Below are 21,050 nucleotides of genomic sequence, written 5' to 3'. Positions count from 1 at the left end.
AACATCCAATTTATTTCCATTTCTATTGATAATTAATAGTGCTTTGTAGTTTAAAGTGGCTTTAGTTATATCAACTCTGCAAAGTGGGTTTTTATTCCCATCTTATAGATGAAGAAACTAAGAAGTGAAAAGGTTAAGTGGTTTTATGAACAGGCACAGCTGTAGTAAGCAAAGCAGACAGACCCTAAATCCAACTCTTCTCCTATAATCTTCCCATTACCTTATGCTGTCTCTCACAGCTGATATTTTTAACTTTTCAGGGATGAAAACCAAACATTAAAGCATCTCATTTTGAAACAAAACAGCAGCAGTATTTTTTTTTTAATTTTAGAGTGGGCAACCACAAAACAAAAATAAACTCAACTTTTATGCATGCCAAAAAATAGAAATGGCATAAAAGTATTCCAAATAAAAAAAAAAATGTGCCTTTCATTTGAATGCTCTCTGATGTTATTTAAATTTTTTTTTTTTAAAAAGAAACTTAAATACTCATATCCTCTCAAAGTCCTTTCCCTTTTCTCTGGGGCTGGCACTTAATCTCTTGTGCTGAAAAGTACAAGATTGGAACAACCAGCATGTTTAATTAATAAGATACCTTATAAATCTTAGTGTACGGCATTCCCACTGCCTCCATTCCTCTGAGATGTGCAGTCAACCCACTGGTAGAAATAATAATTCCCCTCTCAAGTTCCTTGCTCTGGGGCACAGAAGGCTAATTAAAGTGCAATTTCTCCTTCACATGTGCAGTTCTGAAAGAGAAAGAATGTACTGTCTGCTGCATTAAAGGAGGCAAGTGAAAATGAAACGATGGCTGAATGACTTTCCTGCTCATTCTTTTAGGTAAATAACTCAAATAATGTGTATTTCAAGAACAAAGTATGAGGGACCAGATCAGTCCATACTGGCTTACATCCATGTCAAGAAGAAGGCAAGGAATAACAAGGAGATTATAAGGGCAGCATCTCCCAGTTCTAATGCAGATGGAGAAAATGCCTGGGTTGGAAGGTTTTTTTGAGGGGAAGGGAGATACTGCTTTAGAAAAGCAACTCCTCAGCAACAAATCATTGCTCCTCTTTCAGTATGTAAAATTTTATTGAACAATATTCCAAAAGCAAGGCTTTTCCCTTCAAAAACTAGTGGGAATCATGAGGAAAATTATACAATCTTCAGAATTTTGATAGCTGAATTCAAACTTATGTAGCCATAATTGCATTTATGGACACAGAAAAGCTGCCAGAATTTGAAATCAATTGAGAAAACTTGGATCCAATCTAAGCTTTTGCTGGAAATCTCTTTGCACATCTGTGAATTCACAAAGCAAAAGGGAAATGCACAGGCTTATTCACTTTGGCCTGCAGATTGAGAGGCCTGTTTCCCTTTTAAGTAGAAAAACTGAATTGGGAACATAATTGTTCCCAACAAACAGTTGGTCCAATCTATCATTCTGCAATGGACCCAGGAAGGACACCCAATGAAATAGACAACTTTGGTCATCCACATACTCAACCCCAGCAGGTATTTATTAAAGCACCAACTATGTGCTAGCCATTGGGCTATTAGGAATACAAAGGCAAAAAAAAAAAAAAAAAGAAACAGTCCCTGCCAACAAAAAGCTCACATTCTAATGGAGAAAATAAAGAATACAAATAATCCACACAACATAAACAATTATTTCTAATAGGGTAGTCTAGAGCTGTTGACAACTGTGATGATCAAAAGACTAAAATTTGAAATAGACAATGGGGATTATATATAAAAGTGTGGGGACATCACTTTGCAATTTGGTTCCTAACTTCCTCATTCAACTGAACGGCATTCCAAAGTAACTGATGATCTCTTAATTGCTAAATTTAATTCTTATCCTTGCTGATTTCTTTATAATGTTTGACATTGCTGAACCCCTTTTCTCCTGAACAGTCTCTACTCTGTGGGTTTTTGTGACCCTGGTCTCTCTTAGTTCTCTTCCTTCTGGTCTGTTCTTTCTCAGTATCCTTTGGTAGACCATCTTCTATATTGGGCTTCTTAAACTTTTTCCACTTGTGACCCCTTATTGCCCAAGAAATTTTTATGCGACCCCAGGTATATGGGTATATAAAATCGGTATACATAACCTTTTACTGTTGCCAATTTTTTTTTGCAACCCCCACATTCAGTAATGCAATTCCCATAAGGGGTCACAACCCACAGTTTAAGAAGCTTTACCACACTCCATCTCTATAAGTGTACCACCATGCTCAATACTGGCCACTTATTTCTTCTATTTACACTTTCTCACTTGATAACCTTATTTGATCCCATGGGTTCAATTATTACTTTTATTCAGATGATTCCTAGAGATAGAGATGGAGAGATAGAAATATAAAGATATAGAGATAGATGACTAGACAGATCGATAGAAAATTTGTGTGTGTATATTTGCACTAATATTCTCTCACCTCCAGTCTACATGAACTTATTGGACATTTCAAACTTGATATCTTAACAGAATTCATTACTTCCCAAAAAATAAAAAATAAACACCCCTCTTTCAAACTTCCCTATTTCTGTTGAGGCCACTATCATACCATCACCTTCTACAGGAAGTCTGTCTGAATCCCCAGCCACCTCATATCTGCTTTGTATGTACTTAGGATCACAGGAGACTAGATCTAGGCTTGGAAGAAACCTCAGAGCCCATCTATTTCATATGACTCCGATCATTTTACAGCTGAGGAAACGGAGTGTCCAGAAAGTTAACGGGCTTGACCAAGGTCCCATGGGTAGTCTGCATCACAACTGATTTGAACCCAGGACCTCTGAATTCAGAGTGAGTGCTCTTTCTACGTAGATATTGTCAGCCCTACAGGATCATAAACTCTTTGAGGACTGAGACTGTTTCACTTTTTTTCTCTGTGTCCCTAGCACCTAGTCACCTGACTGGCACATAGTTAAAGCTTAATAAGTGCTTAATGACTGAATTTCAGATTGAAAGAGTCATAGCAGGGGAAGCTAGGCGGTGCAGTGGATAAAGCACTGGCCCTGGATTCAGCAGGACCCGAGTTCAAATTCGGCCTCAGACACTTGACACTTACTAGCTCTGTGACCTTGGGCAAGTCACTTAACCCCAATTGCCAGAAAGAAAGAAAGAGAAAGAAAGAAGAGAGAAAGAGAAAGAAAGAAAGAAAGGAAGGAAGGAAGGAAGGAAGGAAGGAAGGAAGGAAGGAAGGAAGGAAGGAAGGAAGGAAGGAAGGAAGGAAGGAAGGAAGGAAGGAAGGAAGGAAGGAAGGAAGGAAGGAAGAAAGAGCCATAGCCCAAAAAGAGAAGAGATGAGGCTAAAAGTTTAGAAGATATTTGATACTGCCTATTAGATATCTTTAACCAAAATGTATTCATCTTTCTTTTCCTCATGTATTGTCATAAAAGAATAGAACAACAGAAAATCCTGGAGATGGTTTTATAAAATAGAAAAGCAGAAAGATAGTAGACGATTATTTTATTAAATTGCTCTGTGACTCTGGACTCATTCATTCTAGGATGTGGTTTTCTGGTCTGTAAAATGAAAGGCATGGATTCTGCTGCTAACATTTTCTAGTTTTATAACAACTGCAAGAATTACTTAGGCACACTAAGAGGAATACATGGTATCTTCAACATGGGAAGTTTCTCTGAAAGTGCTGGTGACAATCGAATTGATATTGCCTCCATGATTTCCTTTTTGTACTTTGATTCTATTTGGTTATTTATTTCATTCTGCATCACCGCTGACATTTTATAACTACATATTTCGTGTTTCATTGTCTCAGAGTTAAGTTGGGCAGTTCAGTTTTCATGTAAATCATTCATTGTCTTGGAGTTAAATTTAAAAGTTCAGTTCTCTGCTAATCACTGTTCTATTCTTGCCTCAAGAAAATCTGTTATCCTTTGAAGGATGCAAGCAGATGACAGTGAGGGTGGTCTGTTATCCAAGGAAGTCTAGTCCACTATCACATAACCTGTCCTTGCAGGTGAACTCAAACAATGAACACTTTTAGCAATTGGATGGAAGGAGGGGTTGTTGCTAACCTATCACTCCCAATTTCCAGTCAATCATACTGCACCTCATGTCAATGATGCTACAAGGTTGTAACTAATCATATCATTTGCTCCATCTATGACGCTACCCTCTATTGTGGAGGACATTCTTCTTCTCTACAAAAACGGGAGTTATAAATTCTCCCACTTCCTACTGCTTTTCACTGCTTTTTGAGACAATGATGTTTGTAATCTTCTGCCTATCTCCTATGTAATGTTTTATAGATGATTTTGTACTATAAACTTCTGTTGCCTTGTTTTCTGTGTCTTTCATCTTGGAGAGGAAGCCAAGGTTTCTTTCTGACAGAGGCAGTTTCTGGGTTCTCTTGGGCTCTTCATTTGTGGTAGCTATTTTATACAAGTTAAAATTATCTAAGTAATGGTGATAATCAGTCTTTGATAAATATCCCATTTTTCAGAGACAGAAAAATGTTTAAATATGTTATCTTCCCCTATGCTCATCTTTGAGTTTAAATCACTGAAGATCAAGGTGTAAGTTGACCTAATTTGGAAAACTGTGTTAAGTTCTTTATAAAATTTCTATACTTTTGCATCTGAAAATGTATCAGTATTATGCTCTATATAATCTGATATGCTAATAACCCAGTTATGAAAATAGCTATTTATCATAGGCCTGTAAAAATAATGACCTGATGCCAAAGGGGATTGGATACATTGACCCTGTTTGTGACTCCAGAGGTCACTGAGTGACCCAGAATGGACAGAAGGGCCTAAGTCCTTACGTAACCTTGCTTACCCTGAATGGAAGGAGAAAGGAGGGTATGGCTCCTGCCCTGCCTCCATATCCCCTTTTCCTTGAAGCTAGAATAGCTTGGGAAGGGGCGAGATGGGGAATGAGCCAGGGGAGGGTAGGCCCTCCCCCCTACACACCCCAAAGAAATAGGAAAAATATTTTATATAAAATAAAATTGTAATTAAAAAAAAAAATAATAATAATAATGACCTGATGGGTAGGCACAACTGTTTAGAACTGGGCAGTGCTGAGAGATGGGAGGAATTCTGTATAGGTCTTAAATATCTAGAGCTAAATTTTGCTACTCTAAAAGCTGAATGATAAGATCAGTCTAAGAAACACAAGGCCCTATTCCTCTTTACCATTTGTTAATCTTATCACGAGTTAGCCAAGTTCTGTGTTTTTATCCAAGTAGATGGTAGCTTTTGTAATTATGACCCAGTTACCTGGATCCTGTGGTAATTATTTTATGGCCATGCTCTGTCAAGAGAGGCAGCTTGTCATAGTGGATAGCAAGCTGGCCTTGAAGCTGGAAAGACTTAGATTCAAAATCCTGCCTCTGACATGTACAGGCATTATGACTTGGGGCAAGTCATTTCTTCTTTGGTCAATCATCTCTCTAAGAATAAATTTCAGAAAAAGGTCTTGCCCTACACTGCACGAGATAGTTCCGTTACCTGGAGGACCCTATACTAGTGAAATCAGAGGCCAGCCATTATCTTTATAGAGTCCACTATCAAGAATTTTCTTGGCTAAGGATACAAACATTAAAACCTTCCTGCCTCTGGTTTGCATTTGTATAAATAATTCCTCACCCATCTTATAGGAAAAAATGATGAATATTCTGGTTGTGGGAACTAGCTTGTGTTGAACCCTGTGTTTCTATGACACTATAATTTTTCTGTGTATAAAAAGGCAAGAGAAAAAAATAAAAATCTATTGCTTATGTTCTTTCTAGGTTAAAATTATGTTTGAAGTACAAGATTTGAAATATGCAAAAGTGGCCACTGTATCAAGATGTGGAATGTTCTGGTTTAGTGAAGACATTCTGAATACTGACATGATATTCAATAACTTTCTTGCCAGACTACAAAGCATCCCATTGGATGAAGGTGATGATGAAGCCCAGTGTAGATGGAAGGGAAAGGAGGACGGAGGTGAAGAAGCTGCTACAATGTTGCTGGTATGACAATCACAATGATGATTATGAAACCATAAATCAGATCACAAGTATAGTCTAATACTACTAATAATAACTGATAAATATTTACCTAATGCTTTAAATATATTATCTTATTTAATACTCAAACAGTCCTAAGAGGAAGGAGCCATAAATATGATTATTCTCATTTAATGAATTAGTAAACTGAGACTCAGTCATAAAGTGACACGTCCATGGGGACTCCAGCTAACAAATGTCAATGGAAGGATTTGAACACACGTCTTTCCTTGGAGCCCTGGGAGCACAGGACTCTTTCAGACTGGGTACCCCATTACCATAATTTTTTTATCCAAAGGGTGATCTTACTAGCATAAGGAAGGATGCTCACACATAGACAAAGAAGTTTGGAACCTAGAAGAATTAAGGTCAATCATTTTGTGAAATATTCCCTTATAGTATTTATGTCTTAATACTAAACTTATAAAAACTTACTAATTAATAATAGATAAATAAATAAATAAAAATAAAAAGATAGAATGGAAAGGATGAACCTTTACTATGGCTGAGTGGCTTCCATAATTGATTATGAAGTAAGTGCCTATAGGTTCTGGTCTTTTCAAATTTGTTTCAAAACCCACGTTTCTGTTTAATGGTTGCTGGCTGATAGGCTTGATTCATCCCAAAACATACTTGTGGTGATTTTAAACTTTATTTTGTTAAGAATGGTGAGAACTTTGCTTTTCATTTGTTGATGTTGACAGAGATAGCAAAAAACTCAAGTACACTAGGAGTGAATCCATGGCCCCAACTTGGTGTAGTGGAAAGATCTGAGGTCAGAGGAATTGCGTTCATGCTCTAATAACTCTGCCACTTATTAGCTGTGCACTGGATGTAGGCAGGTCTCTTCCTCAGTTTCCTCATCTATAAATTACGGGTGTTGTATTACATTATCTTCAATGTACCTTCTAGTTCTAGATGCTGTGACTCTTATTGAAAGTTTTAGTGTATGTGAATGTAAACAAACTACATGATTCAAGGAACTATCCTGACCTAGTATTCCTTGTTTTATAGGTTTCTATTACCAGTGAATGGGCCCCATGGCAGCCTAAGATTCCTCAGACTGAAGTAGAGACATACAAGGTTGCTGCTCCTGATCTTGTTACCTTAGACACAGTCCATTAGGAAGCTCGCTTGTATACCTGGCTAGCAGAGCAAAAGCCTTCAGTCCTGTGTGGGTCACCAGGTTCTAGAAAGACTATGACTCTCTTTAGCATTCTCAGGGCTTTGGCCTGATATGGAGGTAAAAGAAAAAGTAACATGCCAACCGAGATACCAAAGGCTTAAAATCCAGTAATCCCATTAAAACACTTTCTCCCCCTACCCCTTTTTCTTTTACTTTGCCTAGGTTGTTGGGCTTAACTTCTCAAGCACTACTACTCCAGAGCTCCTTCTAAAAACTTTTGATCACTACTATCAGTACGGGCACACACCAAATGGAGTGGTGTTGGCCCCAGTTCAGGTTGGGAAGTGGTCGGTTTTGTTTTGTGATGAAATCAACTTACCAGATATAGATAAATATGGAACACAAAGGGTTATATCATTTATCAGACAGGCTTGTATACTTTAAAATAATCACAAATTAATTGCGTCTGTCATCTCTGCATTAGGAAATAACATCTTTTTTTTTTTTTTTGGTAAGGCAACTGCAGTCAAGGTGTCTGTCATCTCTGACAAAGTTTCCCATGTTATCCTTGTGAACAAGAGATATTGGCTTGATGGTCATATAATCAGGTTGCTATGTAACTAATTTAATGACAGACACAAAGAATAGTCATAGATTAGGATCAGCCTGGAAGGCAGTCGCAAGTGGAGTGCCCTAAGGTTCTGGCCTTGGATATTTCTGTCAAAAGTTAGACAAAAACGGAGCTAGCACTCTTCTCAGATTTGCAGTTGACTTAAGAAAGCATAAAGGGATGGGTAACCCATTTTAGATAACTGAATCCAGACTGTAAAAGTTTATGACAGGTTAGCATGGTGGGCCAAATCAAATGAAATTTAATAAGGATAAATCTTAAGTTATAATGCTTAAGTTCAGAAAATCAGCTTCATTGATATGTTGAGGTAGATATCACTAGATATGGATAATACTTCAGAGAGATCTGGAAATTTTATTGGACCACAAGCTTCATATAAGTCAGGCAACAGTAATGTGGCAACAAAAACAACAGCAATAACAACTACAACAACAAAAAGCTAATACTATCCTAGACTGCATTAAGACCACAGGATCCAGAATGATAAACTTTGCCTTTCCATGCCACACCCAAAGTTCACCTGTTTGGAGTCATAGTTTAGGAAGGGCATAGGCTGCATTGTGTTTATATTAAGAAAACCAAAATTGTAAAGGGCTTAAGCTAATGTGAGATGAGGAGCTACTGAAGGAACTGGGAATGTTTACCTTAGGGAAGAGAAAACTTATAAAAAACATCATAGCTCTCAAGTAAAAGGAGGTACTAGATTTGTTGTTGGTACCAGAAGGCATAACTAGGAGCAATACGTGGAAGTGCTAAACAGGCAGATTTTTGGCTTTGTTGTATGGAAAAGTAAAAAAGTAGAGCTATCCAAAAGTGGAGTGAACATTACCTTTGGAGGTAATGATTTCTGCTTCACTGGTATTGTTCAAGATGAATCTGAACTACCTGTTTTTTGGGATGTTGATGGGAGATCCAATTCATACCTAAAAAGGAATCTCTCTGCCCTGATTTGGGGTCTTTTGGCTTGCTAGGGAGCTGATAGACCCCTTATAATGGTAACTACTATCCTTACCAATAATTGAATGTGCTCAAGACTTTGTGCCTCAGTTTACCTTAATTTGAATCATGACAATCTCTTTTCCTTCCATGGATTCTAATTCATTTGTTCTGTAAACACTCCACAGAAAATCTAATCAAGGTGTCAGTGGTATTCCCTTGCTTCCAGAATCATATCAATTTATTGGTCACTAGATAAAGACTGCACATTAAGAGAAGTCACAATGAAATTACAGATCCTGGATGCTGAGTGAAGTGAGCAGAACCAGGAGAACATTGTAGATAGTAACAGCAACATTGTGTGATGATCAACTATGATAGACTTAACTCTTCTCAGCAATACAATGATCCAAGACAATTCCAAAGGACTCATGAGGAAAATGTTCTCCACATCTAGAAAAAGAACTGTGGAATCTGAATGCAGATTGAACCATACATTTTTACTTTGGGTTTTTTTTTTCTTTTTTGAGGTTTTTCCCTTTTGTTCTTATTCTTCTTTCACAATATGACTAATGTGGAAATATGTTTAATGTGATTGTACATATATTATCTATATCAGATTGATTGCCATCTTGGGGAGGGAGGAGAGAAGGGAAAGAGAAAAATTCAAACTCAAAATCTTATAAAAACTAATGTTGAAAACTATCTTTACATGTGACTGAAAAAAAAATACTATTAAGACTGAAAAAAAAAATTACAGATCCTGAACAGTGGTTCTTAAGGCTCTTTAGCTACTCTACCATTATCACCACAAAAGAGATAGGATCCCAACAGGACTGAGAGCTATTTTTGATTTATATCCATTTCATGGATTATCATGATCAGAAAATTAGATTGTCTAATGACTATCCTTCTACTTAAACAACTCCATGTTTAGCTGGTCACCCAAGATCGCAGTCTGTCACAAGGGCCATACTGGAAACTTTTCTAGCTTGGCAGAAATTGCCTAAGCTTTTGCTAGATGGACACAGCCTGTGAGGACCCAGGGTTTCCTCCATATCATAATAATTCCTTCTATAGAGAATAAAAGAATTTATAAGGGGAAAACAAAGAATGTGCCTTCAAAGTTCCTAAGAATGAGTTAAGTGTGGGTTACATTTACCTCCTACACTTATTGTTCAATCATTTCAGTCCTGTCCGACTTTTCATGGCCCCATTTTGGAGGGTTTTGGGGGGAGATACTGGAGTGGTTTGCCATTTCCTTCTCCAGTTCATTTTATAGATAAGGAAACTGAGGTAAACAGGGTTAAGTGACTTGTCCAGGGTCACACAGCTAGTAAGTATCAGAGGTCAGGTTTGAACTTATGAAGATGTGTCTTCCTGACTCCAAGCTCAGCACTCTATCCACTACACCACCTACCTGCCTGACTCCTACACTATTTGTGACAAATGGCAGGCAAACCTGATTTTAGAAAAATCATTCAAAAAAGGATGAGGCAATGATATTATCCTCTTAGTGCTAGTATTTTTCTTTCTTTAAAAAAAAAAAACTTCTAATGCTATTTACTTTGGATTATGTCCAAGTGTTACATAAAATTCTAGCAGTGTATAACTTATTAAATGTAATATATGTAAAACCATGTTCTTTAAATATTCTCAGACATGAGGACAAGCCTCAATGTAGAGATCTTAATATTCTGGAACCAATCTAACACTGACATTTTTACCTGCAAGGCCATTTTTCCTAGCTAAATTGTATTTTTGTTATAGCAGGATGTTAGCCATTACCAACACGTAAAACACTATATAGGAACAAGACTCCTTTCTAAGATGGGTTTTTCAGACCACACAGAAACCAATCCCATGATGTTAATGACAATCCTAGTCAAAGCTTTCCTGCTTCTACCTCTGCTGTCAGTATAGTATATATAGTATATATACTATACTGGAAGCCACAAAACATTAAGACAATAAAAAAGGGTCTGCAGCATGCTGGGTGGATTATCTGTAGAAGATTTATGGAAAGACCATAAAGGATACAAAACAATGGAGGAAATTGTGATCCAAAACTGATACCTATGAAATCAGAAAGAGATCAAAGGATTTTAATAAAATGACAAGGAATTGTACTTTCATTTCCAACTGAGGTGGCATAAAAACAGAAAGTCCTTGGCATTTCCTAAAATTATAGGAAAAGGAAAATGCTCAATAAGAAAAAAGGGGGGCAGTCCTTTTATAATCTCTGCAGTTAACTAGTCTAGTCATTTTTTCCCTTTATTCTTCAGGAGAAACAACATGGTATAGAGTATAGATACAGAGCTGGCCTAGGAGTCACAAAAATCTGGACTAAAGTCCCACGTCTTACACATCCTGGCTGTGGGATTCTGGGCAAATCACTTATCCTCTAATTGTCCCTAGGCGGTTCTCCAAGGCAGTAAGCTGTAGACCAGGTGTCAAGCTATCATAATAGAGGGATTTTTTGTTCAATAAGAGTCCTCTATACCAATAAAATCAGAGGTCCAATTAAAAAAAAAACAAACTTTTCAGGAAACAAAAAAGCATCCTCAGGAGTTAATTTGAACATCTTTGTCAAACTCAAAGGCCATGCAGTTTTTAGTGTCACAAAATCTTAGATCTAAAAAAGACACAAGGATCTATATAGTCTAATCTATACCTGAAATAAAATCCCTTCTATCACCCAGTACGCAGTCTTTATTCAAAGATCTTGAGTCAGAAGAAATCCAGATATCTCTCTAGAAGCAGCACATTCTACATGTGGACAGCTCTGATTACTGAGGAGTTCTTCTTTACTCCAAGCTGAAACCAACCTCTCTGCAACAGGCCCTTCGCCAATCAACAAGCACTTGTTAAGTGGCTAGTACAGTACCTGGTGAATACTAGGCACCTAAGAAATGTTTGTTGATTGACTAGACAGGTTGGACCAAGGTTGTGAAAGGCTTTACAAGCAGAGGTAACTGGGAGACTAGGGTTAACTGAGTAGGAGAGTCATCAGGTCAGATCTAAGCTTAAGGAAAATCACTTAGGCAGCAGCGTGTAGGATACTCAAGTTGAGAGAGATTTGAGGCTGGGAGAGCTATAAGTTGGCTATTGCAATTACCTGGTCAAGAGGTGATGGTGTTGTTGTTGTTTCTCCTCCATTCTCAAAGAGGACCATGACATCAGGGCAATTGCATGACTTGCAGTAAATTAAATTTAAGTGACAGAGAGCTATGCAAAATCACCAACCTCACTCTCTCCTCCATAGCCATCTGGGTCCAGTGGCTGTATGTGTATGTGTGTGTATATGTGTGCATGTGTGTGTGTATGTGTATGTGTGTGTATGTGTATGTGTGTGTATGTGTATGTGTGTGTATGTGTATATGTATATGTATGTGTATGTGTATATGTATATGTATGTGTATGTGTGTATGTATATGTATATGTATATGTATATGTATGTGTATATGTATGTGTATATGTATATGTATATGTATATGTATATGTATATGTATATGTATATGTATATGTATATGTATATGTATATGTATATGTATATGTCAGGATGACTAGAGATGGCCCGTATGTTTTGTTTGTTTGTTTTGTTTGTTTGTGAGGCAATTGAAGTTAAGTGACTTGCCCAGGGTCACACAGCTAGTATGTATCAAGTGTCTGAGGCTGGATTTGAACTCAGGTCCTCCTGACTCCAAAGCTGGTGCTCTATCCACTGTGCCACCTAGCTGCCCTGGCCCCATATGTTTTTAAGGCAATTGGGGTTAAGTGATTTGCCCAGGGCCACACAGCCAGTAAGTGTCTGAGGTCAGATTTTAACTCAGGTTCTCCCAACTTCAGGGCCAGTGCTCCATCTACTGTGCCATCTAGCTGCCCAAGAGGTGATATGGGCATGAACTAAAGTGGTAGCTGTATGAATAAAGAGAATATCTCTTGTGAGGGTAGAAATGGCAACATAAGTCAACTGACTGGAAAAATGGGGTGAGAAAGAGTGATGGGTGAAGGATAATGCCAAGGTTACAAATATACAAAACTGGAAAGGCAACAGCACCCTTAAAAGAAATAAGCAAGTTTAGGGAAAGAGAGGTTTTGGAGAGGAAGATGAGTTCAGTTTGGGACACGTTGAGTTTGAGATGTCCCAAAGACATCCTGTTTGAAATGTCCAACAGGCAATGAGTAATATAGGACTACAGCTCAGAAGAAAGACTGTGACTAGAGATATAAATCTGGGAGTCATGTACTTAGAGATGACATTTGAACCTTTGAGAGCTAATGACATCATCAAGATAGAGAAGAAGAGAGGTCTAGAAGAGAATCTTAGGGAACATCCACAGTTAGAGGACCTATGCATATATTGAGGGTATCCTTGATGAAACCATAAGAAACAGGTAAACTTTTGTAGATTATTTTTCATAACAACTCACATCTTCATACACACATATATTTTGGGTGGTAAACAGAAGGTAAAATTCTATTGTGCCTATTTTTGGTTGATTATTTTTAAAAACCAGTTCATTCAGTGAAACAAAGCATAATTTTAATACTTCTCTTCAAAATATTGTCCACTTATGTATCAAGTAGTAGGCTTCCACCAGTCGCGGACAACCATGGATCAGCGCCTTGAAGAGCCACAGGCCACAGTGTGACTGTGCAGTCCGATATGGGAGCTGCAGCTCCTGCCGCAACAAGGACATCGGAAAACTGCGCACTCTGTTGCCTGTCGGTTCTTTTGTCTCATTCGTTTTTCTTCCTCCAGAGGTTAAAGGCCCATCTCGGCTACATGCAAGCTACTCCTGAGCACTGAATTCCATCGGGCATGGTCCTTAGCCATCTCCTCCCAGCTGCCAGTGTCTATTCCCAGAGTCCTCAAGTCTCGCTTGCATACATCTCTGTAGCGAAGCTGGGGGTGTCCAGCAGGTCTTTGGCCTGGGGATAACTCGCCATAGAGTAGGTCTTTAGGAATGCACCCGTCTTGCATGCGGTGCATATGACTGAGCCAGTGCAGCTGTCTTTGTTTCAGTAGCGTGTAGATGCTTGGAAGTTGCATGTGTTGGAGCACTTCTGTGTTGACTATCAAGACTATACAATATTCTACAGTCAATGCAACTTACAGAGGTAACTTTGTACAATGATATTCTATCACCATCAAAGAAGGTGTGAAATAGGGAGATCTAATAATAACTCACAATGACTATCATCCTTTATGGTTTCATATGGATTTCATAACATTTTCTCCCTATGAGGATGGTAGTATAAGCATTATTATCCTCTTTTTGTAGTTGGGGAAAATGAGGTACCAAGATTTAGTACTTTGCCCAGAGAAACCAATACTTGAGTCAAAGATTTCTAACTCAAAGAACAATGCTTTCAACCTAAGTAGACTGTTTACTTTATTTGCCAAAGGCACAATGTCCTAGCAGGAAAAGGATTCCAAATAGATGGTGAATTTGTTCAGATGATCTTGTTTGCAGATAATACTGTGCAGAATACATTAAACCCTGGAATATTTTAAGTCCCCCTTAATGAGATATGCAGTCAGAAATGAAGCACCTTCCTAAGAGACTACAGAGGAAAAAACATAAGGAGAAAGTTTCTTTTTGGACAGCCAATACAAAGACAACACACTTTTCGGATTACGAAATGTGCTGGGATACTTGGATACTTGGACATATCACCCATGGAGTTGTCAGTCCATTTCACGAATTAGTGGAAGAGATGGAAACATTAGATATGGAAAACAAATTGGGTCCAGAATTGGAAAGGAGGAACACTCTCATTTCAGAAACTGCAGTGTTTTCCATAATCCCAAATGTTAAGACTATTGTTAACAGCCTCCTAATTGGTCTCCCTGACTCAAATGTCTCCCCACTACAATCCATTCTCTTTACAGCTTCCAAAGTGATTTTCTTAAAGGGTAGGTCTGAGCATGTCATTCACCTACTCAAATAACTACATTGAGGGCATATGGGAAAACTGGGAAAAATGCACTGTTGGTGTGTAAGAATTGGAATGACGCCACCTGCTGGAGACTTACTGTAGCAAAGCTCCACCATGAGGAGAAGGCCTCTGAGGGCAAGCCATGTGGTCAAGGTCCTTAGTGTCAGGAAGTGACATTTGCTTGTGGGTACTGTCTATCAAGGCTACCACCCAATCAACTTGAGGAGCCTCCCATTTCTGGGAGGAGGACACGAAGTAGGAAGCAGACGCTGGCAGAGGGGTTCTGTTTCTTTTGGTTCCTGACCTCGCCATGGTGGGTTGGATGATAGGGTCTCTTAGAAATAGTTAGATTTTTACCTTTCTCCCTGATCCTAATGCTCTGTAATAAATACTTAAACATTTAAATAGTCTTGCTAAAGCTTATAATTTATTGGTGACCACTCATTAGATTTTAGATAGTTTAGCTAAAATTTTAGCCCCTTACAGGTGGAACTGCTGATTAACTCAAACATTCTGAAGAACCATTTAGCACTATATCCAAAGGGCTATAAAACTCTACATACTCTTTGATCCAGCAGTACTCCTACTAGGTCTGTATCCCATAGAGATTTAAAAAAAAAAAAAAAAGGATCTAGTGGCAGTTAGGTGGCACAGTGAATAAAGCAAGAGCCCTGGATTTGGGAGGACCTGAGTTCAAATCCGGCCTCAGACACTTGACACTAGCTGTGTGACCCTGGGCAAGTCACTTAACCCTCATTGCCCTGCCCCCCCCAAAAAAACCCAAAAAACAACAACAACAAAAAGGCTCTATCTGTACAAAAATATTTATAGCAGATCTTTTTATGTTGGCAAAGAATTGGAAAATGAGGGAATGCCCATCAATTGAGGAATGGCTGAACAAGTTATTGTATATGATTGTGGTGCAATGCCATTGTGCTATAAGAAATTATAAGCTCTCAGAAAAACCTGGAAAGACTTAGGTGAACTGATGCAAAGTGAAGTAAGCAGAACCAGAAGAATACTGCACATGATAAAAAACAATATTATACAAAGATCAGTTGTGAATGACTTAGCTATTCTCAGGAACACTGTGATCCAAGACAATTCCAAAGAACTCATAATGAAAAATGCTACCCACCTCCAGAGAAAGAAGTGATTATGTCAATGCAGATGCAAAGCACAATATTTTTCACTTTATTTTTTTATGTTTTTACTTTTGGTTTGTGTTTTCTTTCACTTCTTTCTTTCGCTGCTTATGTCATTGGATAAAATGCTGCTATACCTAAGTTTATACCCCAAAAGGTCACTGATAGAGAGACCCAATGTATAAAAAAATATTCAAAGCAGCAATATTCATAGTCACAAAAAACTAGAAGCAAATTATGTGGCCACTGATTACAGAAGAGCTTAATAAACTGTGGTATATAAATGCAATGGAATATTACTACATCATAAGGAATGATGAATACAAAGAATTTTGTGAAATAAGAAAAGAAGGGAACAAGCATTTATTAAGTACCTATCATGTGCTAGCTCAGCATTTGGGAGGCAGATGTAGTATTAGGCTGCCTACCAAACAAAACCATTATACTGAATAAGGTAGTGGACACTAAGAGCTTCTCTTGAGCTGAACTGCCAAGCGTTCAAACTCTTTTGCAGAGAGCACAACTCCAATGGGCAGCCCACATTGCCTGAAAACCAAGCTCACGTTTACCTAAAAAACTATTTTATGGAGAACTCACACAAAGCAAATGTTCACACAGAAGTCAGAAGAAGTTGTACAAAGGCACTCTTAAGGTCTCTGAAGACTTTTAGTATCGATTGTGAGACATGGGAGACACAGGCACAGGACCACCCAGCATGGTATACTCACATCAAAGAAGTCACTGTGCTCTATAGGCAAAGAAGGATCACAGTAACACAAAGGAAATGTGAGCTGCAAAAATCTAGAATCTCTCCATTCCAAATATTCAAAAGACTATTTTTTTCCTACTTGTGGTAGAACCTTCCAAGCTCATTGCATTGATGAGCTACAACAGCACACACTGTACCCTGACTCCAGCATCGTGACATCATTGGTCCTCTTCAAATAAGAAGTTTGAGTGACACTGTGCTAAGCATTTTACAAACGTTATCTCATTTGATCCTCACAACAACCTTGGGAGGTAGGTGCTAATTGTTATCCCTATTTTACAAGCAAGAAAATAGAGGCAGACAGAGGTTAAATGACTTGCCCAGCGTCACACAGATCCAAAGTGCCTGGGGTCTGACTTCCCACTTGGAGGGCCAGTGTTCTATGGACTGTGACACTGGGTGCCTACTATGCATAGATACCCCAGTCCTATACTAGGTGCTAGAGATGCAAAGACAAAAAAAAAAAAAAAATGAAACAGTCCCTATCCCTAAGAAGTCTACATTCTTCAGGATTGGAAACAAGAACACAAATAATGATAAATAATGACAAACTAAGCTAAATAGCAAAGGATGACACAAATAAATCAAGGGTCAAAGTCCTGCTGTTGACAAGCACTCTGCTTTCAGAGAAGTAGAAGATCACTATGGATACAAGTGATGAGACAAAGCTTCATGGCAGATGCATGAACTAGGTCTGACAGTGAGGAAAGAGAGAGATGGCATTCCCATAAAGTTCAAGGATATGGAATCATGTGTGACATTAGGCAAGTGACTTAACTTCTCCTCATCTAGCTGTGTGACTCTGGCCAAGTCACTTAAATTCTCCTCATGTGTAAGTGATTGGGTCACAGGAGGTAATTCCAAATGTCACTTTAAGCTCTAAAATTACACAATTTATTATGAACATCTTTTTTTTTTAAAGAATAAAAGACTTCTATGTTCTATTTTGGCCTCCCAATGATATGAATGACTTAAAGAAGGCAAAGAATCAGGGAATTATAGAATATTGGGGTCAGCTGAAACCTCAGAGATCATCTAACCTAGGAGTTCTTAACCTAGGGATCATAAATTTGTTTCTTTACTGTTCTGATAACTTCATTTCAATATAATTGGTTTCTTTGTAATCCTATGCATTTTATTTATGATGTAAAAACATCATTCTGAGAAGGAGTCCATTGGCTTCATCAGGCTGCCAGAGGAATCTGGGAAGGGGAAAAAATATTTACATAGTGGCTACTATGTGCCAGGCACTGTGCTAAGTACTTTACAAATATTATCTCACCTATTTGTACAAAAATATTTATAGAAGTTCTTTTTGTGGTGGCTAAGAATTGGAAATCAAATGAATGCCCATCAATTGGGGAACGGCTAAACAAGCTATGGTATATGATGGTGATCGTGTGGTACTGTGCTGTAAGAAATGACAAGCAGCATGATTTCAGAAAGGCCTGGAAAGACTTGTATTAACTGATGTATAGTGAAGTGAGCAAACCCGAAAGAACACTGTGCACAGAGACATCAATACTGTTTGATGAAGAACTGTAAATGACTTGATTATTCTCAACAGTACAATTATCCAAGACAATTCCAAAGGACTAATGATACTATTTACCTCCAAAGAAAGAACTGATATTGATTGAACATAGGCTAAAGCATGTTATTTTTCACTTTCTTTCCTTTTATTCAAATTTTCTTGTACAAAGTGACTAATATGGTAATGTTTTACATAATTGTACATGTATAACCCTTATCTGATTGCTTACTGCCTCAGGGAGAGAGGAGGGTAGGGAGGGAAGAAAGGATAAAAATTTGGAACTCAAAACTATAAATACTTACTTAAAAAAAAACCACAAAAAAAGTAAATTGATTCATTAAAAAATATTACCTCATTTAATCCTCACAACCTTGTAAGGAACATGCCATTATTATCCTCATTTTAGGGTTGAGGAAACTTCTAAGGCTGAATTTGAACTAAGGTCCTCACTCCAGGCCCACAGCACTATCCACTGAGGCATCTAGCTGCCTTCCTTCATCAGTGTAAGGAGCCCCTATTAAGGAAGTCCTTCCACCAGTGTAGACTGGTATTTTTTTTTGCAATTTTGAGAATTGCCCAAAGCACTGAAAAGTTAACTGATTCACTGAGGATCATGGAGCCAGCAGGTATTAAAGGCAAGATGTGAAATCCAGGTCTTCCTGATACTTTGGCTAACTCTCTATTCACTACAACATACTGCCCAAAAGCTAAGAATTAGAGCTATCCAAACATGAAATAGGTTGCCTTGCGATGTGGTGGGTTCCTCATTACTGGAGAACTTTCAAGCAGAAACTCAATGACCACTTGCCAGGCTTAGCAGGCAAAGACTGGACTATATGACCTCATAACTCCCCTCCAGCTCTTAAAGTTCATGATTCAGAATCAAAAAATTAATAAACTTGCCTCATTCGCTTAACATTGATAATTCACAGCTTCTATACTAAAAATGGCTTTACTTTGGAAAATGTCTTTAAAGAAGGCTGATTGTTTCAATTCTTTCTAAAGCCCTTAAGAGGACATAGAACCACATTCTGCAGTCCAGAATAATGTTTTATGATTAGTTTAAAATTAGAACAGAACTAAATTAATCTATAAATCAAACTTATGACTCACTCCTAGAAGTCAACATCCATATAAATGCCATAAATTTTAAAACATCTGAACCAACACACACTGGGGTTTAGATGGTAGCTCAAGGATTACATAATAAGCCTGATCAGCTCAGTCCTTAACTTACTCCCTTGAGATAATTAGGCACATTTGGAAAATGAATTCTTTCAGGTCATTATAATTCCAGATACAAAGTAGTACCACACTGATAAAACTAGAAAGAGCTGTGTTATCACCCCCCCACAAAAAAAAATTCAATCCTTTAACTGCCATAATAAGGCTTATGATTTGTTTCCCAGTTAATGTCTGAAGCCATGGGGAGTCCCAGGGAGATTCTACCTCAAGTACATTTCATTATTAAAAATCATTAACAATAACTACATTTATATGTAACTTTATATGTATATATTATTTCATTTGAGCTTTATAACAACTTGTGGGGCAAATGTCATGGGTGTCATTGACCCCTTAGAGATTCAGAAACTGAGGTTCACAGATGTTATGTGAATTGCCCATGGTCACATAGCTTGTTGTTGTTGGAGGCAAAATATGGAACTCAGGTTTTTCTAACTCCAAATAAATACAGCACGTCATCCATTATGCCAAGATGACTAGCAAAATATTTTGCAATTCAGTTCCAGATGGTACAACTTACCTCAATCCCTATATTGAGTTAAGGGGTACATATGAAAAACTTGATATTTATGAATACTCAAAGTCAATGAAAAACATTTCAGCTGAGACTCAACTCTTCACAAGCAGAAGCAGATACACAACATACACAATGACCACAACAATGTTATCAGGGAGAACAAACAAAAAGGAAAACTGACCACTGGTGAAATGATAATGATCAAACCTAGTCTGGAATACTGCATATAACATCAGATTCAATTGCTTTATGGATAGTTTTTTGAACTGCTTTCTTTGCTTTGTCTTTAAGAGGGATAGCTCTTTTGGCAGGGAAGAGGAAAAGGATATGTTTCATCATGAAGGTCACATAAAATGAAAATATAATAAAAATCTAAAACATAAAAAATTATATTTGAATAAAATATTTTTAAAAAATCAAACAACCTACAAGTCTGCTTAGTAACTAAAGACATTAGTATGAGAGTGAGGAGGAATTGTTTTTAAATGCCTAAAATGTTACTATAAAGTAATAAAGGAGCAGGGGAGGGAACATTAGCATTTTTCTTCAAAATCAAACTAAATAAGAAAGGAACATAATGATACTGATGAAATTCAGTATTTAAAGAAGGGCTATGTGAATAACATAAATACTGACGAAAAGAGTAATGGGGGTGATGAAGGAGGGAAAAAAAAAGAAAATGAGAAGAATACAAAGTCATAGCATCCCCACCTGTGTCTGCATCATTGCCCGTTCCACCCGGCGAATACTCCCTTTCTCCAATTTTGTTCGGAGGATCAAAGCTGTTGTCTGAATGGCCCAGAACTTGGGTTGTGACAGTAAACACTGGAAAAATAAAGCATAAAAAAGACATAAGTTTTGTGATGAGATTTCTACATCCCTTTTTGCATGGACCAAAATATCTTCCCTAACATTTCATTTCATTTTAAATAATTCCCAATATTAAAAGCTGAAGATAATTTTGATTGCATGAAACTGCAGTTTGGGGCATGAACAAAATTGATGCAACTAGGATTAGAAAAGGAAAGGGGCCAATTGAGAAAAAAATGTTTATATCAAATATCTCTTATAAAGGTCTGATATCCAAGATATTTAGGCATCTGACAGAAATATATTAACTCCAAAAGCCATTTCCCAATGGTCACAGAAAACAAACAAACAGTTATCATAACAACTGT

The 21,050-nt window shown here is 37.6% G+C and overlaps 1 protein-coding gene across 1 annotated transcript in view; it reads right to left on the bottom strand.

The window, feature by feature from the left end:
- TTC27 (tetratricopeptide repeat domain 27) overlaps window positions 1-21,050 on the bottom strand; it is a 230,231-nt gene that overhangs the window by 106,358 nt on the left and 102,823 nt on the right. Inside the window, 1 exon segment of the mRNA XM_043987972.1 lies at window positions 20,584-20,697. Coding sequence (XP_043843907.1) covers window positions 20,584-20,697 — 114 coding nt within the window.

The sequence above is a fragment of the Dromiciops gliroides genome, chromosome 2 (assembly GCF_019393635.1).
Source record: "Dromiciops gliroides isolate mDroGli1 chromosome 2, mDroGli1.pri, whole genome shotgun sequence".
Lineage (NCBI taxonomy): Eukaryota > Metazoa > Chordata > Mammalia > Microbiotheria > Microbiotheriidae > Dromiciops > Dromiciops gliroides.
Note: the sequence above shows the minus strand (reverse complement) of the source record. Positions and strands in the feature narration are given on the sequence as shown.